The sequence below is a fragment of the Miscanthus floridulus genome, chromosome 2 (assembly GCF_019320115.1).
Source record: "Miscanthus floridulus cultivar M001 chromosome 2, ASM1932011v1, whole genome shotgun sequence".
Lineage (NCBI taxonomy): Eukaryota > Viridiplantae > Streptophyta > Magnoliopsida > Poales > Poaceae > Miscanthus > Miscanthus floridulus.
Window position 1 is genome coordinate 121,813,034 of NC_089581.1, and position 22,389 is coordinate 121,835,422.

The 22,389-nt window shown below is 44.0% G+C and overlaps 1 protein-coding gene across 1 annotated transcript; it reads left to right on the forward strand.

The window, feature by feature from the left end:
• Positions 1 to 19,179: 19,179 nt before the first annotated feature.
• On the forward strand, positions 19,180 to 19,723 carry LOC136539529 (metallothionein-like protein 1A). Its single transcript, XM_066531491.1, has 2 exons — positions 19,180 to 19,301; positions 19,488 to 19,723. The coding sequence occupies exons 1-2, from the start codon at positions 19,249 to 19,251 to the stop codon at positions 19,663 to 19,665; spliced, it is 231 nt and encodes a 76-aa protein (XP_066387588.1). The 5' UTR covers positions 19,180 to 19,248; the 3' UTR covers positions 19,666 to 19,723.
• Positions 19,724 to 22,389: the final 2,666 nt, after the last annotated feature.

Sequence of the window (22,389 nt, forward strand, 5' to 3'; positions counted from 1 at the left end):
GGAGATGTAGATATGGCGGAGTAGGCTGCCCTATCAACTCACTAAAGGTAGCACCAAGGCTCCTAGAGACTATAGTATCTGGCACAAGTAGCAAGAAAGTCTGAGCTGGTGTGAAGCTCGTCTGTAGAGGTGTGAACTGTGGGGTTAGCACTGGCGATGCAAACCACTAGGACACTTGCTCTGTAGGCACTGTTCGCCTAAATGGTCATTTAGCCCGTTTAAACACCGTGTAAACGCTACACAGTGGTGCGCTGTTTTCGTTTAATCACCCGTATACCCCGTTTAATTGGCCGTTTAGCCCGTTTAATGGGACGTTTTGCCCGAATAATGGCTAAACGGTAGGTGACCGACTATTTACCGTTTAGCGTTTAGGAAAACACTGTCTGTAGGTGAAGGAAACTATGCTGCTGGCTGTCCCTAACTCTAAAGCCCACTAGGCTATAAAGCTAGAGTCATAGAAGTGGCAGGCTGGCCGATCTAGGGTGAAGGCTGTGGCGGTGGAGCCCCAATAGTAGTAACTACATGCTGCATAAATCTGAGTAACTGCTACTGCATGAGGAGCTGCTACTGATGCATGGCCTATTGCTGCTGCTGTATAGCCTATCGCTGCTATATAGCCTACTGCTGTCGTAGGAATTCATCCTGTCTGGCCTGGAACTATGCAAATGTAGCTGTGGTCTCCTAGGCCTGGCGAGCCTGATCCTGCCTCATCCGCTCAAGTATAGCAAGTAGAGTGGGATCTGTCTATGGTGCAGGTGGAGCTAAATTGGAGCTACTAGCCTCATGGTCATGACGTCGAGGAGGCATCTGAGGGATATCCTGATAGTCGTCATCTGAACTATCACTAGGGTCGCTCTTGACCATCCCCTCCTGCTAAGCATCAAGCTGCTCCTCCTCTATAGCTGCTATACCCCTAATGGTCTCATCCTACTAGGCTGTAGTCTCTGGCACCTCTGGATGATGGCGTGGTTGGCTAGGTGTCCTCACAGCACTATGGCGGAGCATCTGAGTCATGTTATATGCAGGGAACTCTGTAGTAGCACCACTATACTCTGCCAGCATCTCAGGTGGCCTCACTATGACTGCCCTATGAATCAGAAAAGTAATCCAGTGAGCATAGAGAAATTGTTGGTGACCTCTGAACCCCTCTGCAATAGTATCCTCTATCTCTGATAGTAAGAGATCCCAAATATCAAACACAGTCTGTTGCATCAGAGAGTTCAGTAGCCATAACTAAATGCGAGTCAACCCCTCATGATATCCCATCCTCGGAAGCAGGGTCCTCCTCATGATAGCATCAAGCACTCTAGCTGTAGGAGTGAGGTCACTAGGAGTCCTGCTGGACCCCTTGCCGAACGGCTCTGTGAAGCAATGGTGGACCAAATCAGTAGGAGGCACAAGACCGCCATGTGGACATCTGGGAGGCGCTATCTAACCATAGCACACCTCATGTAGCCAGACGGGTTGCTCCTAAAGCCTAAGAATCTCCCTAACCCTAAAGCTCATCAGCCTATAATCTCTGCCTCTGAATGCAAAGTGAATGAATCTGTACTGTGGGTCAATCAAAAGTGTAGCATAGAACTCATGGACCCAAGATGGAACATATCTACCTATCCGTCTGAGTAAGTCTGTCAGCCTTGGCAAGTAAGATAGGTAAGGACGAATATGCTCTCCAGCTGCTACTACAATGGCCTCAATAGAACAAACCCTCTAAGACCTGAATGCTGCCCCACTCTTAAGATATGCATTATAAAAATCTTCCTGCAGTGGTGTATAGAAGCCCTCTAATGCACGCTCATCCCTCCTAGGCGGGAACCACTCAAACTACACAAATCTGAGCTGCTGCACTTGCTTGGCTGTGGTGGCCCTTAAATCTAGATGAGTCACTGGAGGTGGACCCTATGGTCTAGAAGGCGAATGAGAACCCCTCCGTTGTGTCTCTGGCCTCGATGTCACCTGGGTACGGGTATGACTAGAGCGGCGAAGCTATGGCTGAGATGCTGGCTCTATCTCCTCGGCTTGCTCTCCCTCCTGAGTTTGCTCTGCTGGCTATGGCTCCCCCCTAAGGTTGAGGCTCCTCCAAAGCAACACGGCATCCCTCAAGCATGATAGTCCTAGCTAGACTACCATGACGATGCTCAACTTGCTCAATAGCTGCCCTCTATGCTGGTGAAAGCTGATCTGCAATATGTACTCCACTCCTAACACCTCCTCTCTCTGCATGATCTGTGGCTACAACTACTGCTGCTCTCTCTGTGTCAGCATCTGCATACTTCCTCTTCTTTGTCACCAACTTTTTCATCGCCTTGCCTTTCACATCAGTAGGCAAGCGAGGCAGAGGCCTCAGATCCTCTTCACCTAGACCACATCTGGCATTCTTGACACGAGCCATCTAGAACAATCTGCTGCATCTAATAAGAAACAACTATCAACTGTCACTTCCAAGACTTGGCCTCGATTTGTACTCGCGAGCTTGGCCCCGAGTTGACTAACAACTACCAATTAGACCTCAACAACACCGACTCATTGCACAATGGAATAGATCGGATATATATGAATAATTTTAAATAAATATCTAGAGATGCAAAACCCTAAGAAGCAAGCATTAGATACGAAATTGGAAACAAGGGCTTGCTACCTGATGAACCAGCAAATCGACAAGAAGAGGAACGAATTGGGGAACCACCGGGAATTGCCTAGGGTTAGGGTTCTGTAGACGGCCAATCAACGCAATGTGACGTGGATCGGTGGCACTGTTGAGGAACAGCATGATTGAGGTCGCTCTGGTGGCGCTGTTGAGCTGCGGGCGGCTGGTGCTATGGCACGGCTGTGCAGGCATGACAGTGGCGCTAGAGCAGGGCATGAGCTTAGTGGTGGCGCTAGAGCGGTGCAAGCATTGTGTGGGCGTGGCACGACAGAGCTCTGCTGCGTGGCTCAGGAGCAGCGCGGGACAGCGGCACTGGAGCATGGACACGACGGCGCGTGACAGCGGCGCTGTGGGTGGCGAGGAAGACGGCTAGGGCACAGATGCGGCGATGTCGGTGTGGGTGCGGGCGGATTAGATCATGGCGGTACGGCAGTTGGGTTATATGGGCTCCCCATGACGGAATAGAAAAGGAAACATAGAAGAATCTGGATCCTGCATGATTACTATTGATCAAACACTCTGGTGGCAATGACCAGACACTGCCACCCAGAGTCCGGTCGACTCCAGAGAGGTCCAAATCCCCTGGAGTCTCGACCAGACGCATTCGATCTCAACTGACTGGACATAGCCAGAGTTCAGTCGATCCTGTCTTTGTCTTCTTCGCTTAACCAGACACAGGATCACCTTCTGACTGGATGCAGGGAGAACACTATTCCAGCATCCGGTCACTCCTTCGCAGCAACGGTTCACCTCCTGTGAACTGACTGGACATAGGGGAGCAGAGTCTGGTCTAGCATCCGGTCACTCCTTTTCAGCAATTCTTCAAAGTTCTTCAAGCCACCTATTTCCAATCAAGTCCCAACTTCAATAAGATACAAATAAACATCAATTGGGACTGATGTGAGTGACCTCTCTCAAACCCTAAAATTTTTCAAAATATTTTGTCTTAGGCTATAATTCTTTTTAAGAAAATAGGCAATAAAAGGGTGATTGAAGAGAAACGACAAAACAACATTCATGCATATGCAATGCAATACTTAAAAGTAATTCTAGTTGCTTGTCAAGTTTGATCCAAGGTTAAGCTTATTCACACGCTTTTTGGCGGTTATCTTAACCATGTTAGACAAGCCCTGTATGCATTACCACAAAGTAAACATGTTGTATATTACAATGCAATATAAGGGACAACACAAGCCCATTTTCTAGTGAAGTTGCTAAAATCAAGCACATTGAGCTCATTCCTCAACCTACAAAATGTTGCCTCATCTAGCGGTTTAGTGAAGATATCCACCAATTGATCCTCGGTCCTTACACCTTTTAGTGAAATATCATTCTTAGCAACATGATCTCTAAGAAAGTGATGGCGGATATCTATGTGCTTGGTGCGAGAGTGTTGAACCAGATTATTTGCAAGTTTTACCACACTCTCATTATCACACAAAAGAGGTACCTTTTCTAGGACTACACCATAGTCTAGCAAAGTTTGCTTCATGTAAAGTATTTGTGCACAACAAGCACCCGCGGCAATGTATTCCGCTTCGGCGGTGGACAAAGCCACACTATTTTGCTTCTTGGAGGACCAAGACACAAGTGATCTACCAAGCAAATGGCACCCTCTAGATGTGTTTTTTCTATCAACTTTGCAACCGGCATAATCCAAATTGGAATAGCTAACTAATTTAAATCTAGCTCCTTTGGGATACCAAAGGCCAATGCTTGGTGTGTGCTGAAGATACCTAAGGATTCTTTTAATGACAATCAAATGAGTTTACTTAGGATTAGCTTGAAATTTAGCACACATACACACACTAAACATAATGTTGGGTCTAGATGCGGTTAAATATAACAAGCTACCAATCATAGAGCGGTAGAGAGTTTGATCAACCGTGTTACCTCCCTCATCTAGGTTGAGATGTTCATTAGTTGGCATTGGTGTCTTGATTGGCTTACTTTCATCCATTTTGAATCTCTTGAGAAGATCATTAGTATATTTCTCTTGAGAGATGAAAATCCCTTCTCTCATTTGCTTGACTTGAAAACCAAGAAAGAATGTAAGCTCTCTAATCATTGACATCTCAAACTCCTTCGACATCAATTCACCAAACTCTTTGCAAGAATCTTCATTTGATGATCCAAAGATGATATCATCAACATACACTTGACAAACGAAGATATATCCATCAAGCTTCTTGGTGAATAGTGTGGTGTCAACCTTTCCAATGGTGAAGCCCTTCTCAATGAGAAAGTCCCGAAGGCGCTCATACCAAGCTCTTGGGGCTTGCTTAAGCCCATATAACGCCTTGGACAACCTATAAACATGATTAGGATATCTAGGGTCTTCAAACCCAGGAGGTTGATCAATATAGACTAGTTCATTTATAAAGCCATTTAAAAGTGCACTTTTCACATCCATTTGATATAGTTTCATTTCATGATGTGATGCATATGCAAGGAGGATACGAATGACTTCTAGTCTTGCAACAGGTGCAAAGGTCTCTCCAAAATCCAACCCTTCAACTTGAGAGAACCCCTTTGCAACTAGTCTTGCCTTGTTCCTCGCAACAACACCTTGATTATCTTACTTGTTGCGGAACACCCACTTTGTTCCAATGACTCTTGCACCTTGTGGTCGCTCTTCAAGAGTCCAAACTTCATTGTGAGTGAAGTTGTTCAACTCTTCATGCATGGCGTTTATCCAATCCGGATCTTGAAGAGCTTCTTCTACCTTAGTAGGCTCAAAGCAAGAGACAAAATAGTAATGTTCAATAAACAAAGCAAGCTTTTGAGAGTGAGTCATTACTCCATTTGATGGACTCCCTATGATGAGATCTTGTGGATGAGCTTATAGTAGAGGTGAATTTCTTCTATCAACCACTTGAGGGGGAGGTTGTGGAGCATCAACATCATGTGCTTGTGTCACCATTTGCTCATGGGAGACATGAGTGTCTTCATTTTCTACTCTCCCATCTTTATCACCATCTTGTGGCACATTTGATGAAGAAGGTGGATTGATCACTTGTACATCATCTTCATCATCATTAGGCTTGATGTGTCCAACTGGAATATTCTTCATGGCCTCCCTCAATGGTTCATCACCTACATCATCAAGATTCTCAGATTCATCAAATTCCACATCATATGTTTCTTCAACCAAGACAGTGGCATGATTAAATACTCTATATACTTTGAACTTTGATGAGTAACCAACAAGAAAACCAATATCACAACGTCTTTGAAACTTCCCTAGGTGTTGCCGCTTCTTGTAGATGTAGCATTTGCAACCAAACACCCTAAAGAAGGAGACATCCGACTTCTTTCCATTGAGCAACTCATAAGGTGTCTTACCAAGAAACTTTTGAAGGAATAGGTGGTTGAATGCATAGCATGCGGTGTTGATAGCTTCCGCCCATAGAGCTTCGGGAGTGTTGTACTCATCAAGCATTGTTTTTGCTAGTGTGATCAATGTCCGGTTCTTTCTCTCAACTACATAATGTTGTTGAGGAGTATATATTGCGGAGACCTCATGCTTGATCCCAACTTCATCACAATAGGCTTCAATGTTTGTGTTGTCAAATTATTTTCCATTGTCGCTTCTAATCTTCTTGAGCTTCACTTCAAACTCATTTTGTGTTCTCTTGGCAAACTTGAAGCATGATGCAACTTCAGATTTGTCATGAAGGAAGAACACTATGGCAGAACTGCCTAATCTAATGCATCATAGGAGTGCTCGTCTTCCATTAGACACTAAGCACTCAGGGGAGAACACTAAATTACTCGGTTCCGTCGGGCACACCCCAGGGGAGAACCCAAAAATCTACGTTTTTGCCATCAAGATCACAAATGAGAGAATAAAGCTTACATCTTTCTTAACCATTTCTTATATCACTTTACGTGTACATCAGAGTATAATATTTATTATTATAACAGTGGAATGTAATCATATTATCAGAGTTATAACAATTTAATTGAACTGTGGAATATAAACATGTGATCAGAATTACAACAGAATTAAATAGCTATTCATGGCATGATGAAGCATTGGTATGTAAACTAGGACAACAGGTTATAAACGTTCATTTATAAAAGCATTTGGTGAGGGTTATAAATAGCAACTACGATCGTAGCGTAAAGGAATCCTCGCTGAGCCCACCAGGAGGTACCCACATACAAGGGTTAGCTCTAGCATCCACCTATCACCTGCAACAGGGGGAATAAAACCCTGAGTACTCAATTGTACTCAGCAAGACTTACTCGATAGGAGGAAAGAAAGACTCCAAAGATATGCAAGGCTATCTACCTTGTGGGTTTATTGCATTTGAAGGAAGCATTACTAAGCGTGCATCCTTATATTCGATTTTTATTAATAGCCGTATTGGTTCATTAACTAACCATTCTATGTAAGCACCTGTGCTACTTTCAAGCAGGTGGTAAGCAATCAGATTTCCTTTTCCTTCCATCTTTCATCTTTCAGTTCTTACAATGGTGCTAGACACAAAACAAGCCGTACGGGATTGCCCGGCGATTCGCGAATCAATGCCCTCAGCTGGGTACCCCGGGCACAAGCAGGACCACCCCATCACCCTCCTGTCTAGGGGTCCTAGGTCCCCGTCTAAACTAGGACTCCAAGCCCCTGCCCCTGAGTCCTAGACTTAGTGCGGTGCAAGGACCTCCTCCACCAAAAAGAAACCCCGACAGTCGGTCCAGAAAGAGCCGAAACCCATGACAAGAGAGCAACAAGCCTTCCAAGCGCCCATACCCAAGTATGTGCTTGGGATAATAAGTCTGTGACTTGCCTAGAGTCTTATGCAACGGCCGGTCCTTAATCGACATAGACACAGAAAGCAGTGTAACCAAGCTATGCCCCGCGTCCACGGCGACACAACCTCTTACACCCACCAATACCCAAATCATATCCCTGCCCGGTCACCATTTTCCTTTCCATCATTTATATTTTTCCAAGTGATGATAATACAATAATATATTTCCTATCTCTCATGAGTGACAGGCAATCACTCGACTTCTACCAGAGTCATGTAGCATAGCAATCTACACGATCCTGTTATACTAGTAAGACTCATAGGATAAAGATATATATATGCAAGTGGGTTTCATTCAACTCCTTAAAACTCAATGCACAAATATAGTTTAAACTACAAAAAAGTAGGGGTTATGCACCGGGGCTTGTCTAGGTAGGATATATATTAAAAAGTTAGTATATGCATCTTCAGATCATCCACCATTAACTGAATAGAAAGCCCATTGCATCATCTTCTGGAGAGAATACCATTACACCATCATCGAATTCCCAATCATCCTTCAATTGATCCGTTGTTCCATCATCGTACCTATATGATATGCATTGATGCAAATGCATAGATGTAAATAATCAACGACAGTCAAAATGCTTAGAAATCCGATCACGCCTCATAAGCTAAAGAGATAGCTCTAACGCTGGTCTACGTATTCTTGTTGTCGAGTAAGGCGTTACTTTCCAACCAACGTTTTAGTTATATAAACCCAAGTTGTTTCTTTATTTCATCCTATCGATTTAATCTTTATTCAAAATAGGACATCATTATCTATTTAGCAAACTAATTATTCTAGAGCTACAAAAATTACAGTGAGTAACTAATATTGCTAGGAGCCTACTGTAATTTCAGATTCAACAATATTATCAATTTATCATGAAAATTCCTATAAGTTTATATTTTACAATATTAAGTACCTTAAATTAATTATATAGCTTCCAAGAATATTATCAAATTATGTGAACAAGATATACTAATAGGTAGATCATGATTTTAGAGACTCAACAAAACTAGTTTCACCATTTTTGGATCCATATACTATTTTATATTGATTTTACAAGTTTATTCCCGAGATTAAATTAGCAATTGCTTTAGAACTAAGGGCCAACAGCCATCAAAAATTGGCCCAGCGGCCCAAGTGCGCTAGGCGTGGCCCAATACGCGTGGCACTAGGCCAGGCAAGGCGCGGACGACCTAGCGAGGGCGGGGCACAAATGGTGGCCCAGCGCACGGGCGGTGGCCACCGATCGACCTAGGCAGCGCGGTAAGACACGGTGGCCTAGGCAGGGCGCCGAGCAGGCCAGCCCAGCGCGCGGTGCGGGCTGCCCAGCAAGCCGGCCCATGCGCGGCCTGCCCAACCGGCCAAGCGATTAAGCAAAAATCACCCTGCGCTTCTCTCTATTCAACTCTAGGCCTAGGGTACTATTTAATTGAGTCACATATTTCGCAGTAAGGACCCTGTACAAGGTTTCTGCTTGGATTCATACCCTTCTTCATCCTCCAAAGCAGAGCAGGCATGGAATGGGGGTGGCGACCGGTGGCTGACGGCATGACCAGGAGCTGCAGCACGGTGGCTGGCAAGGAGCTGGCCAAGGCGACGGCGCTCCAGGGCTCAGCGGCACGGTTGGGTCTAGGACAGCGTGGGGCATCGGTGGCTCTAGCATGGTACACAGCGAGGGCCCAACGCTATGAGGTAGGGCCGATACTGGCGGTGGGTACTGTGGCTCAGGTGGCAGGAGCTCGTGGCGGCATCGGCAGCATGAAGCTGCGGCCATCGAGGGGGATGCGGCGTGCGACAATGGCGCAGGGGATGTAGTGGGGCTCGGGCGCGGCCATGGCATTGTGGAAATGGGCAACGCCAAGGAGATGGAGGCCCGACGTGGAATTTGGCGCACCAGCGCGTAGAACGGCCAATGCTGGGAACCACCGCGGGTGCCAGCGGAAAGCAGCGAGAGCGCAGCCGCCGGTGTTACATGCGAAATGAGCAGTAGATAGCGGTGGCGTGGAGCTGGGGACAGCGTAGACCCAAGGAGTGGCAAGCAGAAGCTAGGGCGCGAATCCAGCACGGGACCATGGAAGCTAGCCCGCTCACGAGGAGGAAAGGGAAGAGATGACGATGGGCGACTGGCACGGCACAGCGACGCCGGTGCTACAGTACGGCGCAAAGCCACGACGACGTGCGAGGAATGGTGATGGCGGCCATGGTGCGGTTGTGCCAAAAAAATAGCAGGACCAGCGCAGGATGTCGGGGCTCACGCGTGCAGAGAAACAGGAGGAGCCACGGTGGCTCAAGCGCTCTGCGAGTGCAGAGGTAGGCTAGGCGAGCAAGGAAGAACATGCCTGCTGCAAGAAGGGAGGGAGTGGCGCTGCGACACGGATGAGCATGGGCAGCCGGAGGCAAAGAAAAAGCAGAGCGAGAGCAGCAACTCGCCGTCCTCAAGAAGCAAGGTAGGCAGCAACAAGCAGCACAGAGTGGTCTGGTCTGCTCGATATGGTCATGTCGGCGAAATTGACACGAGTTGAGGCGGAAGCTGGACCACGTGCTCTCCCGGAGGACATGCAAGCAAGCCATACACGGCAGCAGGCTGCGAACACAGGCATGTAGTATTTTATTTACACAACACATGGGAGAGTACATTTGCATCCGTCATTGCTTGCCGTGCATATTTCATAGCCAAATACTCTATCATATTAATTTTATTTTTCTTTTTGGCCATATTATTTTATTATTTGCATACTCGATATTTAGATGGCATTAGACCATAGACAGCATTTATCCCTCTATATTATTTACCTGATATGGAATAAATATTTTCATATATATTGAATAGAGCCCAAAATTCGTGAGCATAATATACCTATATATATATATATATATCTTACGGTATACTACTTTAGACAATTAGCAACATCTCAGCGCAAGAAAATTTCGACAAAGCTCAGATTTAAATTAGATCCAAAGGCTATAGATATATATACCGTTCTATTTAATAACGTACTTTATGTCATTCTATTTTTCAGTTCTCCTCTGCTCTAATCGTGCTCTAGTTTATTATTAACAAGTTAATAATTACATGTTTAGCACTAAAAGGCTCACAAACACCCATGTGTATCTTGAGTAGTCATCAACAATCACAAGACAATAAGATTTCCTTCCAAACTCTTGTATGTTGTTGGTCCAAATAAGTCCATGTGAAGGAGCTCTAGCTCTCTTGTGGTTGACATGAAAGCTTTTGTAGGATGAGTATTTGTAACTTGCTTGCCAGCTTGACATGCACTACAAAGCTTGTCCTTCTTAAATTTCACATCTTTCAACCCTCTCACCAACTCATCTTCATTAGCTTCTTGATTGAGCTCATCCCAACATGAGCAAGTCTTCTATGCCATAGCCACCCAAGTGTTGTTTTGGTGAATAGGCATGTCTTCAAGTTTGCATCTTCGGAGGTGAAGTCAACTAGATATAGGTTGTTGTATCTAAATCTCTTGAATATCACTTGATCATCATCTTTCTTGGATACAACCACTTCCTTCTCGGTAAGTAGGCATTGAAAGCCAAGATCACACAATTATCCAACGGATAGCAAGTTGAAGCTCAATGAAGCAACATATAGCACATTTGAGATTGAATGATCATTTGATATTGCCACTTTGCCCAATCCTTTAACTTTGCCCTTTGAGTTATCTCCAAATGTGATTCTTTCTTGTCCATCTACTTCTTCATCTAGTGAGGTGAACATACGAGGATCACTAGTCATATGTTGTGTGGCAACCACTATCAATTACCCAATGACTTCCACCGGTCTTGTAGTTCACCTACACACAAGAGATCAAGCTTTAAGAACCCAAACTTGTTGAGGGCCCTTGACTTTCTCAACAATTGACTTTGTAAACCAAATTTTCTTAAGCCTATTCTTGTTGAGAGGTCCTAAGAACATAACTTTCATCTTTCCACTAGAGTCCTTTCTAAGCATATAATGAGCATTGAAAGCAAAGGGTCTAGCATGCTTGGGCAAGGGTTGTGGTGGTGGAGTTTGACACTCATGGGCAAAGTGGCCTTCTTGTCCACACTCAAAACATCTCTTTGGCTTTGGCTTTGACTTGTGTTGTTGTTGTTGTTGAGCTTGAGCCTTCTTCTCTTGGTTTGCCAAATATCCAATGCCACTTCTATCCATCTTCATGACGGTGTTCATTAGTAGCTCACTTTGTAGATGCTTGCCTCTTGTGAACTTGCTCTATCCAATCTTGAGATGCTCTTCTCCAAACTTGAGCTTCTTGTTCTCTTCCTTGAGTGCATCACTATTTTTCTCTTCCTTGAGTTTCTTGTTCTCTTCTTTGAGCTTCTCATTCTCAAGAATCAAATCACCATCATGATCAAGAGTTTCTAGCACTATAGTGTTGGTGGTTTTGAGCTCTTCAAGATCTCTCTTGAGCTTTTCATTATCATGCTTGAGCTTGACATACTCATCATAGTTGTCGGTTTCAACCACTTGCTTGCCTTTGCCACTAGATCTTTGCTCAATGCTCTCAACAATTAAGTCATCACATGATGTAGCTATATCAATCTTAACAACATCGTTAGTAGCATCATGTGGCTCATTGGATAAAAATTCTTGAGCAACAACAAGATTATCATGGATTGATCTTGAGAGATGTATATTCTTCTTTTAGCATATTATGGCTAGTGATGAGCTCATTATGTATCCTATCAAGTTTATCATATTTATCTTTAAGCTCTTTCTTAGAAGATTTGAGCTCCTTGAGTTTGGATGACATAGCATCATTTACTTCTTTAAGCTCCACACTAGCCTTTTCCGCTATATCACATTTAGCTAAAAGAGAATCATTCTTAGCTTCTAGCTTTTCATTCTTAGCTCTAGTCTTTCTAATGATCTTAGTGTATTGATTTAGCAATTTAACAAGATCATCATAAGAAGGTAATTCATATTCATCATCATCACTATCACTATCACTATCATCATTGTTAGCATGATCATCACCACTACTATCAACATCATTTGATACCTTGCGTTCACCTTTGGCCATAAGGCATAGGTGTGTAGAGGATGATGGAGGTGGTGTCGGTGAGATGATGAAGAGTCAATCACAATGGCGGCCACCTTCTCATTATCACTATCATCATCGAATAAGCAACTTGATGAATAAATGTTCGTGAGCCAATCACCGACGATGTATGCCTTGCCATTCTTCTTTTTCTTGTGGAAGTCCTTCTTGCCATCCTTCTTCTTGTATGGCTTATTTTTCTTCTTCTCATCTTCTTCTTCATTACTTGAGTCATCTTTCTTGCCTTGTACTTGTTCTTGTACTTGTCTTTCTTGGGCTTTGTGCATTGGTGTGCTAGATGACCAAGTTCTCCACAATTGTAGCAATCCATTTTGGAGATAGGCTTCCTTCTTGTGCTAGTGAAGAACTTTTTTTTCTTGCCATCAAACTTGGTGCCACTCTTGTTGAGCTTCTTTAGCATCTTGGCGGTTCTTCTCACCATGAGAGCAAGACTTGCATCATCAACTTCATCATCACTTGAGCTCTCATACTCAATTCTTGCTTTGCCCTTCTCTTGGCTAGCGTTGAATGCTAAGTCTTTGTCTTTCTTCTTGGTATAGGATGAGCCATCTTGTGGCGTGATGTGTATGTACATCTCACGAGCATTGATCTTTCCCACGATTTGAGTTGGTGTAGCGGTGGAAAGATCACCTTGATGAAGCACGGTCACAATATGCCCATATTTATCAATGGAGAGGATACTCAAGATTTTTCTTACGACGTCGAATGGTTGTATTTGAGTGAGTCCAAGCCCATTGACTTCCTCTACAAGAACATTCAAGCATGAGTACATTTCATTAGCACTCTCTTTAGGAAGCATCTCAAAGAATTAAGCTTTTTCATAATGAGATGATAGTGTTCCTCATGCTCGCTCTTAGTTCCCTCATGGCGCGCACAAAATGTCCGACCATAGTGCATGGGCGTCATTATGGTTCCTCACCCGGTTAAACACATCTTTGCAAAGGCCTCTAAAGATGGTGTTTCTAGCCTTTGCATTCCATTTCTCGTAGTTCACTTCATCGCCTTCAAGGTGCATGGGATCCCAAGGTTTTGGGAATCCTTGTGAGGCGGCTCTAAGTATTCCAACATCTAGAGCTTCTAAATACGCCTCCATGTGGATTTTTTCATTAAAAAAATCATCCCCCTCAAAGATAGGAGGAGGTCCATCCCCGTGAGACATCTTTCTCTAGGCGGTAAAGCCTAAATACGTGAGCACGAGGCTTTGATACCAATTGAAAGGATCAAGATGCCCAAGAGGGGGGGGGTGAATTGGGCTAATTCTAAAATTCTTTGCAATAATTAAACCCTACGGTTAGCCCACTTCACCCTTTGTGCCTAAAAAGTGTTTCTATTATTCTACCGCACAAAAATTTAGCAACATATGTTCTAATCCTACTCTAGTATGGCAATTCTATGAATGTAAAGATAAGAATTGAATTGCTCAAAGTAAATGCTTAAAGTAAAGAGAGAAGAAGGAACACGGTGATGTTTTGTTGAGGTATCGAAGAGTCGCCACTCCCCACTAGTCCTTGTTGGAGCACCCGCGCAAGGGTGTAGCTCTCCCTTGATCCGCACAAGGATTAAGTACTCTCTATGGGTTGATTCTTCAATACTCCATCACGGTGAATCACCCACAACCGCTCACAACTTGAGTTGGGTCATCCACAAGCTCTGTCGGATGATCACCAAGCTCCCAATCACCACCAAGCCATCTAGGTGATGGTGATCACCAAGAGTAACAAGCACGAACTCTCACATGACCACAACAAGCCTAATGAGAAGGGTGGATGCACACTTTGCTACTCATGCTTTCACTAATGAGGCCTCTCTCTTGGATTCTCAAATCTCAATCACCTCACTAGGATCTTACTCTGCTTGGCACTCTCAAGGGTGTTTCTCAGCTGTTGGAATGAGCAAAAGTGATCCCTTGAGTGAATAGAGGAAGTATTTATAACCCCTCATTCAAAATGAACCATTATGTGCCACTATGGGGTGACCGGACGCTCCGGTCAGTTCACCCATCACTGAGTAGTTTAAGTTGTGACCGAACACTGACCAGCGTTCGGTCAGCACTGATCGGACGCGTCCGGTCATAAAAACTACCCTCTGGAACCTTACTAATGTTGACCGAACTCTGGCACCTAGCGTCCGGTCACTTTGCTCCTCAGTGTCCAGTCAGTAGCCGGAACCTGACCAGCGTCTAGTCAGCACTGACCGGACGCGTCCGATCAGGATTCTCCCTCTCTAGAACCTTACTGGAGTTGACCGGACTCTGACACCCAGCGTCCGGTCACTCACCTCTCAGCGTTCGGTCATATCTAGATGACTTCACCTTGATCAAATGAACTGCCCGAACTCTACGCCAGCGTCCGGTCACACTGGAACCAGCATTCGGTCAACATTTGACCCTCCATTCACTTCCAACTCATAATTATAGTTGAATGAAGTTCGCTCCAATTGATCTAATGGCTTTTTAGGAGCTATATAGTGCTAGTTTTGGGAAGTGTGCACCCCACCTAACCCACTAGACTCACCTAGGTCAAGCTACCCGTCCATACCCCCCTTAATAGTACGACCAAAGGAAAAACAAAGGCCTAAACTACTCTAAGTGTCTCTTCAACATCAAACGACACTTAGAAATAGTCCATCCTTTGAAAATCGAAACGATTTCCATCGTAGGGGCATGACAACCATGATTTCCCAATCAATTGTCATTACCATGACCTAACTTAATTGCCTCTGCAAAACACACGTTAGTCACAGTAATCACATATTGTCATTAATCACCAAAACCCAACTAGAGGCCTAGATGCTTTCAAACCTGTTTCAAATGCTAGTCGCACGATGCCAACGACTAGTAGCCATTCTCGCGCGCTTTAAGTCACGACCGGACGTGTGTCACGCAGATCGGACGTGCCGGTGCCAAGTTAGGCATGAGCGCACGCCACTGCTACACCGTGACCGGACGCTCTACTAAGATGACCGGACACATCTATGCCTAGAGTCCGATCACTTTCAGAGAGGTTCCAGAGCGACCAAATCATGACCAGACGCATCCGGTGCATCTCGAGCGGACCCTTCATAGCGTCTGGTGCAATACCCTAGGTTACACTACCTCAGCCTCCACTGACCGGACTCATAAGCCTGAGTCCGGTCACTGCAACAACAACATCCGGTCACTGAAAATTAGTGACAATCACCTCCTTACTTGACTAACTTCTCCACCCTGTCTCAAATATGCCAACTACCAAGTGTATCACCTTGTGCACGTGTGTTAGCATATTTCATAAATATTTTCAAGGGTGTTAGCGCTCCACTAGATCTAAATGCATATGCAATGAGTTAGAACATCTGCTGGTACTTTGATAACCGCATTTCGATATGAATTTCACCCCTCTTAATAGTACGGCTATCGATCCTAAATGTGATCACACTCACTAAGTGTCTTGATTACCAAACCAAAAAGCTCCTATCAAATTTCACCTTTGCCTTGTGCTTTTTTGTTTTTCTCTTTCTTCTTTTCCAAGTCCAAGCACTTGATCATCACCACGGTCACAGTATCATCATGATCTTCATCGTTGCTCTGCCACTTGGAATAGTGCTACCTATCTCATGATCACTTAGATAAATTAGGTTAGCACTTAGGGTTTCATCAATTCACCAAAACCAAACTAGAGCTTTCACTATGGCGGTGCCCCCCTTTGCTTTCGGTGCTCTCAGGTAAAGAGGGACGGTGGCACCGCCCTGCATATGGCGGTGACCAGGCAATGCACCGCCGTGCACCTAGCAGTGTACACCGGACACGCCGGTGACCGCCCTCCAACATGCTGCTCTCGGCCACTTCCAAGTGGGCACCGCCCTAGGGGTGGCGGTGCCACCAAAACAGTGGCAGTGCTAGCCCTAGCCCCAGCACAAGTGCTTCTCCGTCTCAGCCAGCCAGTCACCGGATGGGCCAGGGCGGTGCACCGTCACACACATGGTGGTGACCACCCTGAGGCAAACTCCTTCATTAGCTGTAATTTCGTTTCTCGATTCAATCCACAAGCAGTCTAACACTCTTTTCTGAGCGTTGCTAACCCTCAAAGTGTTTTCTCAAAACATGTTAGAGCCAAGTTAGCATTTCTCAAAACATTTTTTGATAAATATTTTCGCTTGCTGTCCAATGTGCACTAGGCCTAAATGCAATGCATGAAGTCCAACACCTAGTGGCACTAGATGACTGAATTTTCTAGTTAAGTACCCCTCTTAATAGTACGGCCATCTATCCTAAATGTGATCACACTCTCCAAAGTGTCTTGATCACCGAAACAAAATCCCTAATTATACATTTGCCTTGATCTCTATAGGGTTTTGTTTTTCTCTTTCTTCTTTTCTAAGTTGAGCACTTGATCATCATCACATGTGGCCATCTCATCATTTCATGTGATCATTACCATCTCTTGAGTGCCACCACGCTCCTCACTTGATTGCACCAACCTAGCTCATATCATCACTCATGACAAAGGTTAGTGCTTATGTTTCATCAATTATCCAAAACCAAACTAGGGCTTTCAGTAGGACCCACCATAACAAACCGTATTGTCAGGTCGTACGCGTATGGCCGAGCGCCTTGCCCTCTCATTGTCATTCACGACACCTTCTTCGTCCACCAGCATCAGAGACACGACGACGCAAGATGCCGTGTCATGGCGTCGCTTGGTTAGAGTGAACGAAGAAGGTGTAGCGAATGACAACAAGAGGGACAAGGTGTTCGACCAAATGCGTGCCCATTGGCGGATCCAAGGGGGGGGGCTGCAGCCCCCTGTGAGCCTTAATTCCTCTTTAAATTACTGTAGCATCAAGCATAAATCATTATTAAATCTTCATTATCAATCAACATGTCCATTACTTAGCCCCCTCCTTGATCCCATCGTGAAACCGCCACTGTGCATGCCTAAAGACAAGGTTTATCGTTTTAGGTTCCATGTAAGGAGGAGGATGCATTGAACCTAGACTGGTATGATGTTTTTTCTAATCGGCGAGCACTCTCGCGGTCTAGAGGCCTCTCAATTTGTTTTTGTTCCTTCGAACAATAAAGTAACAAGGATATTTTTTTGTGCCCTCAGCAAAACAGAAATCGCTGTCTAGATTACTAATGTGCTGGGGGTGCGATGGCATTTCCTTATTGCTAGGTTGCATTCTATCCATGATTGATCGAGGAAATAGAAAAGAATGGAAGTACTTGTTCGCATGCATAGCTGTTGCATTAATAAAGTATAGATATTTCTAGCCGGTAGCTACTCCCTTTCGTTCCAAATTATAAATCATTTCAATTTTTATGAAGAGTCAAAGTATCTCAAGTTTGACCAAATTTATATAATAAAATAATAATATTTATGATACCAAATAAGTCTCATTAGATTCTTCATTATATTTTCGTCGTATATATACCTATTTGATGTCATAAGTTTTTGTACTTCTCTAATAGTTTTGGTCACATTTGAGATGCCTTGACTCTCCAAGAGAACTAGAATGACTTATAATTTGCGACAGAGGGAGTATTTGCTATTGTAAGCGCGTATTTAGTTGGCACCCCAAAATCCCAAAATGGTGCTACAGTACTTATCACATCGAATCTTACGATACGTGCATGGAGCATTAAATGTAGACGAAAAAAAACTAATTGGACAATTTAGTTGGAAATTGCGAGACGAACGTTTTGAACCTACTTAGTCTATGATTGAACACTAATTACCAAATAAAAACGAAAGTGTTACCGTAGCCCAAATTCCCAAATTCAGGGAACTAAACACGCGCTAAATGTTTTTGAATGTAGCAAGTGTATCAAGGAAGAATAATTGTACAAGTATATCCTTAAACAAAATAGTTTGATTTAATTCTAAAAAAAATAGTTTGCTTTAATATGGGGGCAGAGGAAATTTTGAGAAGGAACCGATCAATCAAAGAAGGCACGTTCCTTGCCGGCTAGAAGTCGGTGCAGAATAGTGGCCTCTTATAGCATCTCCAGCAACAGGAGAAAACTTTAACCCAAAAACTAGTTATTGGGGGAGATACAAAACATGTTTTAGAATTTTGAAGGTCTTATCCTCAGCAGAACGAGAAAATCCAATCCCGAATGAGAAAATAGTGTATTAGTGGAGAAGAGGTCTCCCCTCTATTTGAGGGGTGGGAGCTATGATTTGAAGGCCTGAGAATTTTTTTCTCATTGCGGTTGGGTTTGAGGAATTACGGGAGCTATAAGATCTTCGAAATAACAGTTTTTTTTTCTTATTAGGGGTTAGGAAAGAGGACCGCTGGAGATGCTCTTAATTATTAGGTCTTGCATCGATCCTAAAACTAAAATAAAATTATGGTGTGTCAAATGTCCGTCAGATAAGAGCCAAAAGGGAAGACAACGCCTTAGTTTGCTTATTGTTGTGATTTATTACTGGCATTATTAGTTTGCACTATATCCGTTTGTTTTAAAAATGGAATTTTTGGGACGGAAGTTGTAATAGTACTAGACAACCGCTGCGCGAATCTTTTGCAATAGATTATTACGGTAACTTCAATGCGTGCCTGTTTGGCTGCATGCCTGCATCCACGTATACGTGTATCGATGGAGTGCTATAAAAACCAGTGTTGGGGTCCAGTGTGCTCATCAACCAATTCAAAGCTCTTCTTCTGCTTCCTGCTTTGAGATTCTTGAGCTAGCTAGCTGTCTGTCTGTTCCAAACAAGAACTCGATCGAGGATGTCTTGCAGCTGCGGATCAAGCTGCAACTGCGGCTCGAGCTGCAAGTGCAGGTACGGCTTTTTTTTTCATAATTTCTCTCTTGCAAATTACTCCTAACTAGTAGCTAGTACAACTTCGATCCTGTCGCGGCTCGTGCGTCCTCTCTGTGGATTAATTGTACGTACGTGATGATTAATAACAAGAGAAGAGACTATTAATTAGTTAATTAATTATATACATGGCGTTGGCTTTTGCAGCAAGATGTACCCTGACCTGGAGGAGAAGAGCGGCGGCGGCGCTCAGGCCAGCGTCGTCGTCCTCGGCGTTGCCCCTGAGAAGAAGGCGGCGCAGTTTGAGGCGGCGGCCGAGTCCGGCGAGGCCGCCCACGGCTGCAGCTGTGGCAACAGCTGCAAGTGCAACCCCTGCAACTGCTGAGGACCACCTTGTTTCCAGAGGGCTGGGGGTGCGCGGCATGCATGCCTATATATCACTGTTACTATCTGCTCGTGCTGCTTGTGTCATGTCAACAATAAAGGATGAGCCATCGTCTGGTCTGGTCTGGCTCTCCACCATGCATGCGCCTGCCCCTCTGCTGTGTGTCCCGTCTCGCCTGCTCTTGTGCTTGTGTTGGTGTATGTGATCGTATAGCATCGTTACAAACCATGCATGCATATATACATCTCTGATCTCTGTCTGTCAGTGTGTACGTGTGCCTGTGTCTGTGTAACGATCGGTTCACAGTGATGAATATATAAATATATACTGGTTTGCTAAGCCTTATTTTTATTTTAATTCTAAATATATATTTTTTACTATATGTATCACGATGTAACGTGTATATATGTGCCTCAGAAAAACTAGAATGATTTATAATTTAGAATCGAAGGAGTATAAGAAAAGAAATAATGTCACTGAAGGAGTATAAGGAACTGTTATGTGTTTGTGTGTATCATTTCCTATATATATGTAGCCTGTAGGACCAGGATCTGGTCCTCAAGCCAGGAAAGAAAGGATATCCGGTACTAAGGGCAGGCAGGAAGGAAGGATATGCACATCAAAACAAGTGATGATGCGTGCAAATTGATGCATCAATTACTCTCTGCTGATAAATGATGCTATCCTCTCATCCTACTCCGGTCGATCGCAGCCAAGTCATGTCTCTTGATCTTCTCCACCTAGCCACATGACACCATGTCATGTCTCATACGCAAAGCTCCTTCATCACAACTAGTTGAGCTTTGCATGCAACAAATCCAAGCCACTTCACCACCATGGCTACCTCAAGTTGCTCACACTAGTGTATCTTGGACTAATCGCATGTATATCTCAACATAAACATATATTAGTCCACTTAGGTTGTCACGCTTAATTATCAAAACCAAAGAAGGACCTTTTAGCGGCGATGATTACTTTGCAACACTTACGTTGATCAAGCGGGAGATGTTAGTGTTTGGTTTCAGGAGGCCAGTCACATCGGATGGAATGATGTGCGAGTAACCAATCCACCAAGACCACATACTTGCATATGACAACATCTCTACCAAGATTGAAGCAAGAAAATCTCTTCCTTCCCCTTCCAATCTATGCACTTGTAAACTCCACCACTTAGGCCTTGATTGGATGCGCATGTATTCATCCCAATTCACATGTGTTGAAGTGGATTAGAGTGAAATTAAACTAAGTTTTATTTCAATCCACTCCAACACATGTGTATTGACATGGATACACATGCATCCAAACAAAGCCTTAGGCTATATAAGGGGTATTGGGAGACCCAACAGTGCCACAACAACACATAATAGTCGCAATTCATAGAAGCAAGCAACACAAACATACCCTCTTCTAACACACCCCTACCCAAAGTTGGATCACTCGGGTCACACAACAAACTCTAGCTGCTACCCACTAGACATAGGCTCCGTACCCGAACTAGTATAATTCTCTTTTGTCTCGTATGTAGCCCATTGAGATCCCGTATGTGCACAAAACTTTACTTGCCGGTGGTCGAAACACCAACAATGACAGACTATGATTAGTTGAAAGGGGAGGAGTTAGAACGAGAAAATGGAAACAAGAGAAACAAGTGGAGATTTCCAAAGGCTTTAGGGGCCTATTTGAAAAATAGTCGAGCTTTTTCATTTTCTCTTTTCTGAAAATAATGTAAATTGGCTGCTAATTATTCAATATATATAGAATGAAAATAAAGCCCCAAAACACTAAAGTAAACTTTTTAGACTCGTGTTTCTGTTGTTTTATTATATATATAGGTAGTATAACTCATCCAAAACTCATGAAATTTGGACAGAATGTGAGAAGCTTTGGATACTGTGTTGTAGTAAAAAATTCCAACATAGTATAAATTCCAACAAGCATATTGTTCTTTATTCGGTTTTATCGTTGCCGTTTCTGGTGCCTTGTCGTTCCGTGCTGCAAAATGATCGCTTATATTACGGCCGCCTGCTTCTCGCAGTCCAGCTCATCAGACTCGTGCTCTTTGCCATCCGCTATGTTCTTTGTCGTCCTTGCCCCAAAGCAATACGTGAAGCCCCAGAATCACAAGCACCCCTCCAACTACGCCGCAGATATTAGCAACAACTAACGAGCTGAGGTTCAACAACTAACGTGAAGCCACTGATTATCATGGAAGCTTGCAGTAAACAATTGATCACCCTGAAAGCCTTATTACATTCTTTTGGAGTGTCAACAGGATTGAAGGTTAAATTATTCTTTTGGAGAGTTCAGGAAAGTTTTCGGTAGCAAAGGCATGCAAACACCTCAGTGCTCAACGAGCAGTTCATCCAGGGTTCAAATGGATTTGGAATAGTTCCTGTCAAAACAAGCATAAAGTCTTCTGCTGGCTCATCCTGAAAGATAGATTTAAGCACCATGGAGATGCTCAAGAGGAAAAACATGGAACTGCAAGACTAATTGTGTCCTCTGTAACAACCTTTTGGAAGAATTCTTGGTGCACCTCCTCTTCCATTGCATTGCTTCAGCTTGCTGGGCTTGGTTACAAATTCAAGTTCTCCCTCACTTGGACCTTTTCCAACCATCGACATCCATGCCGTCAGTGATAGCTTGCTTGGCTGGGTACCTCTTTATAGACGGCACCTATAATTTGGGGGCAGAGGGTGGTCACTGTTGTATTACTTGTTGCTT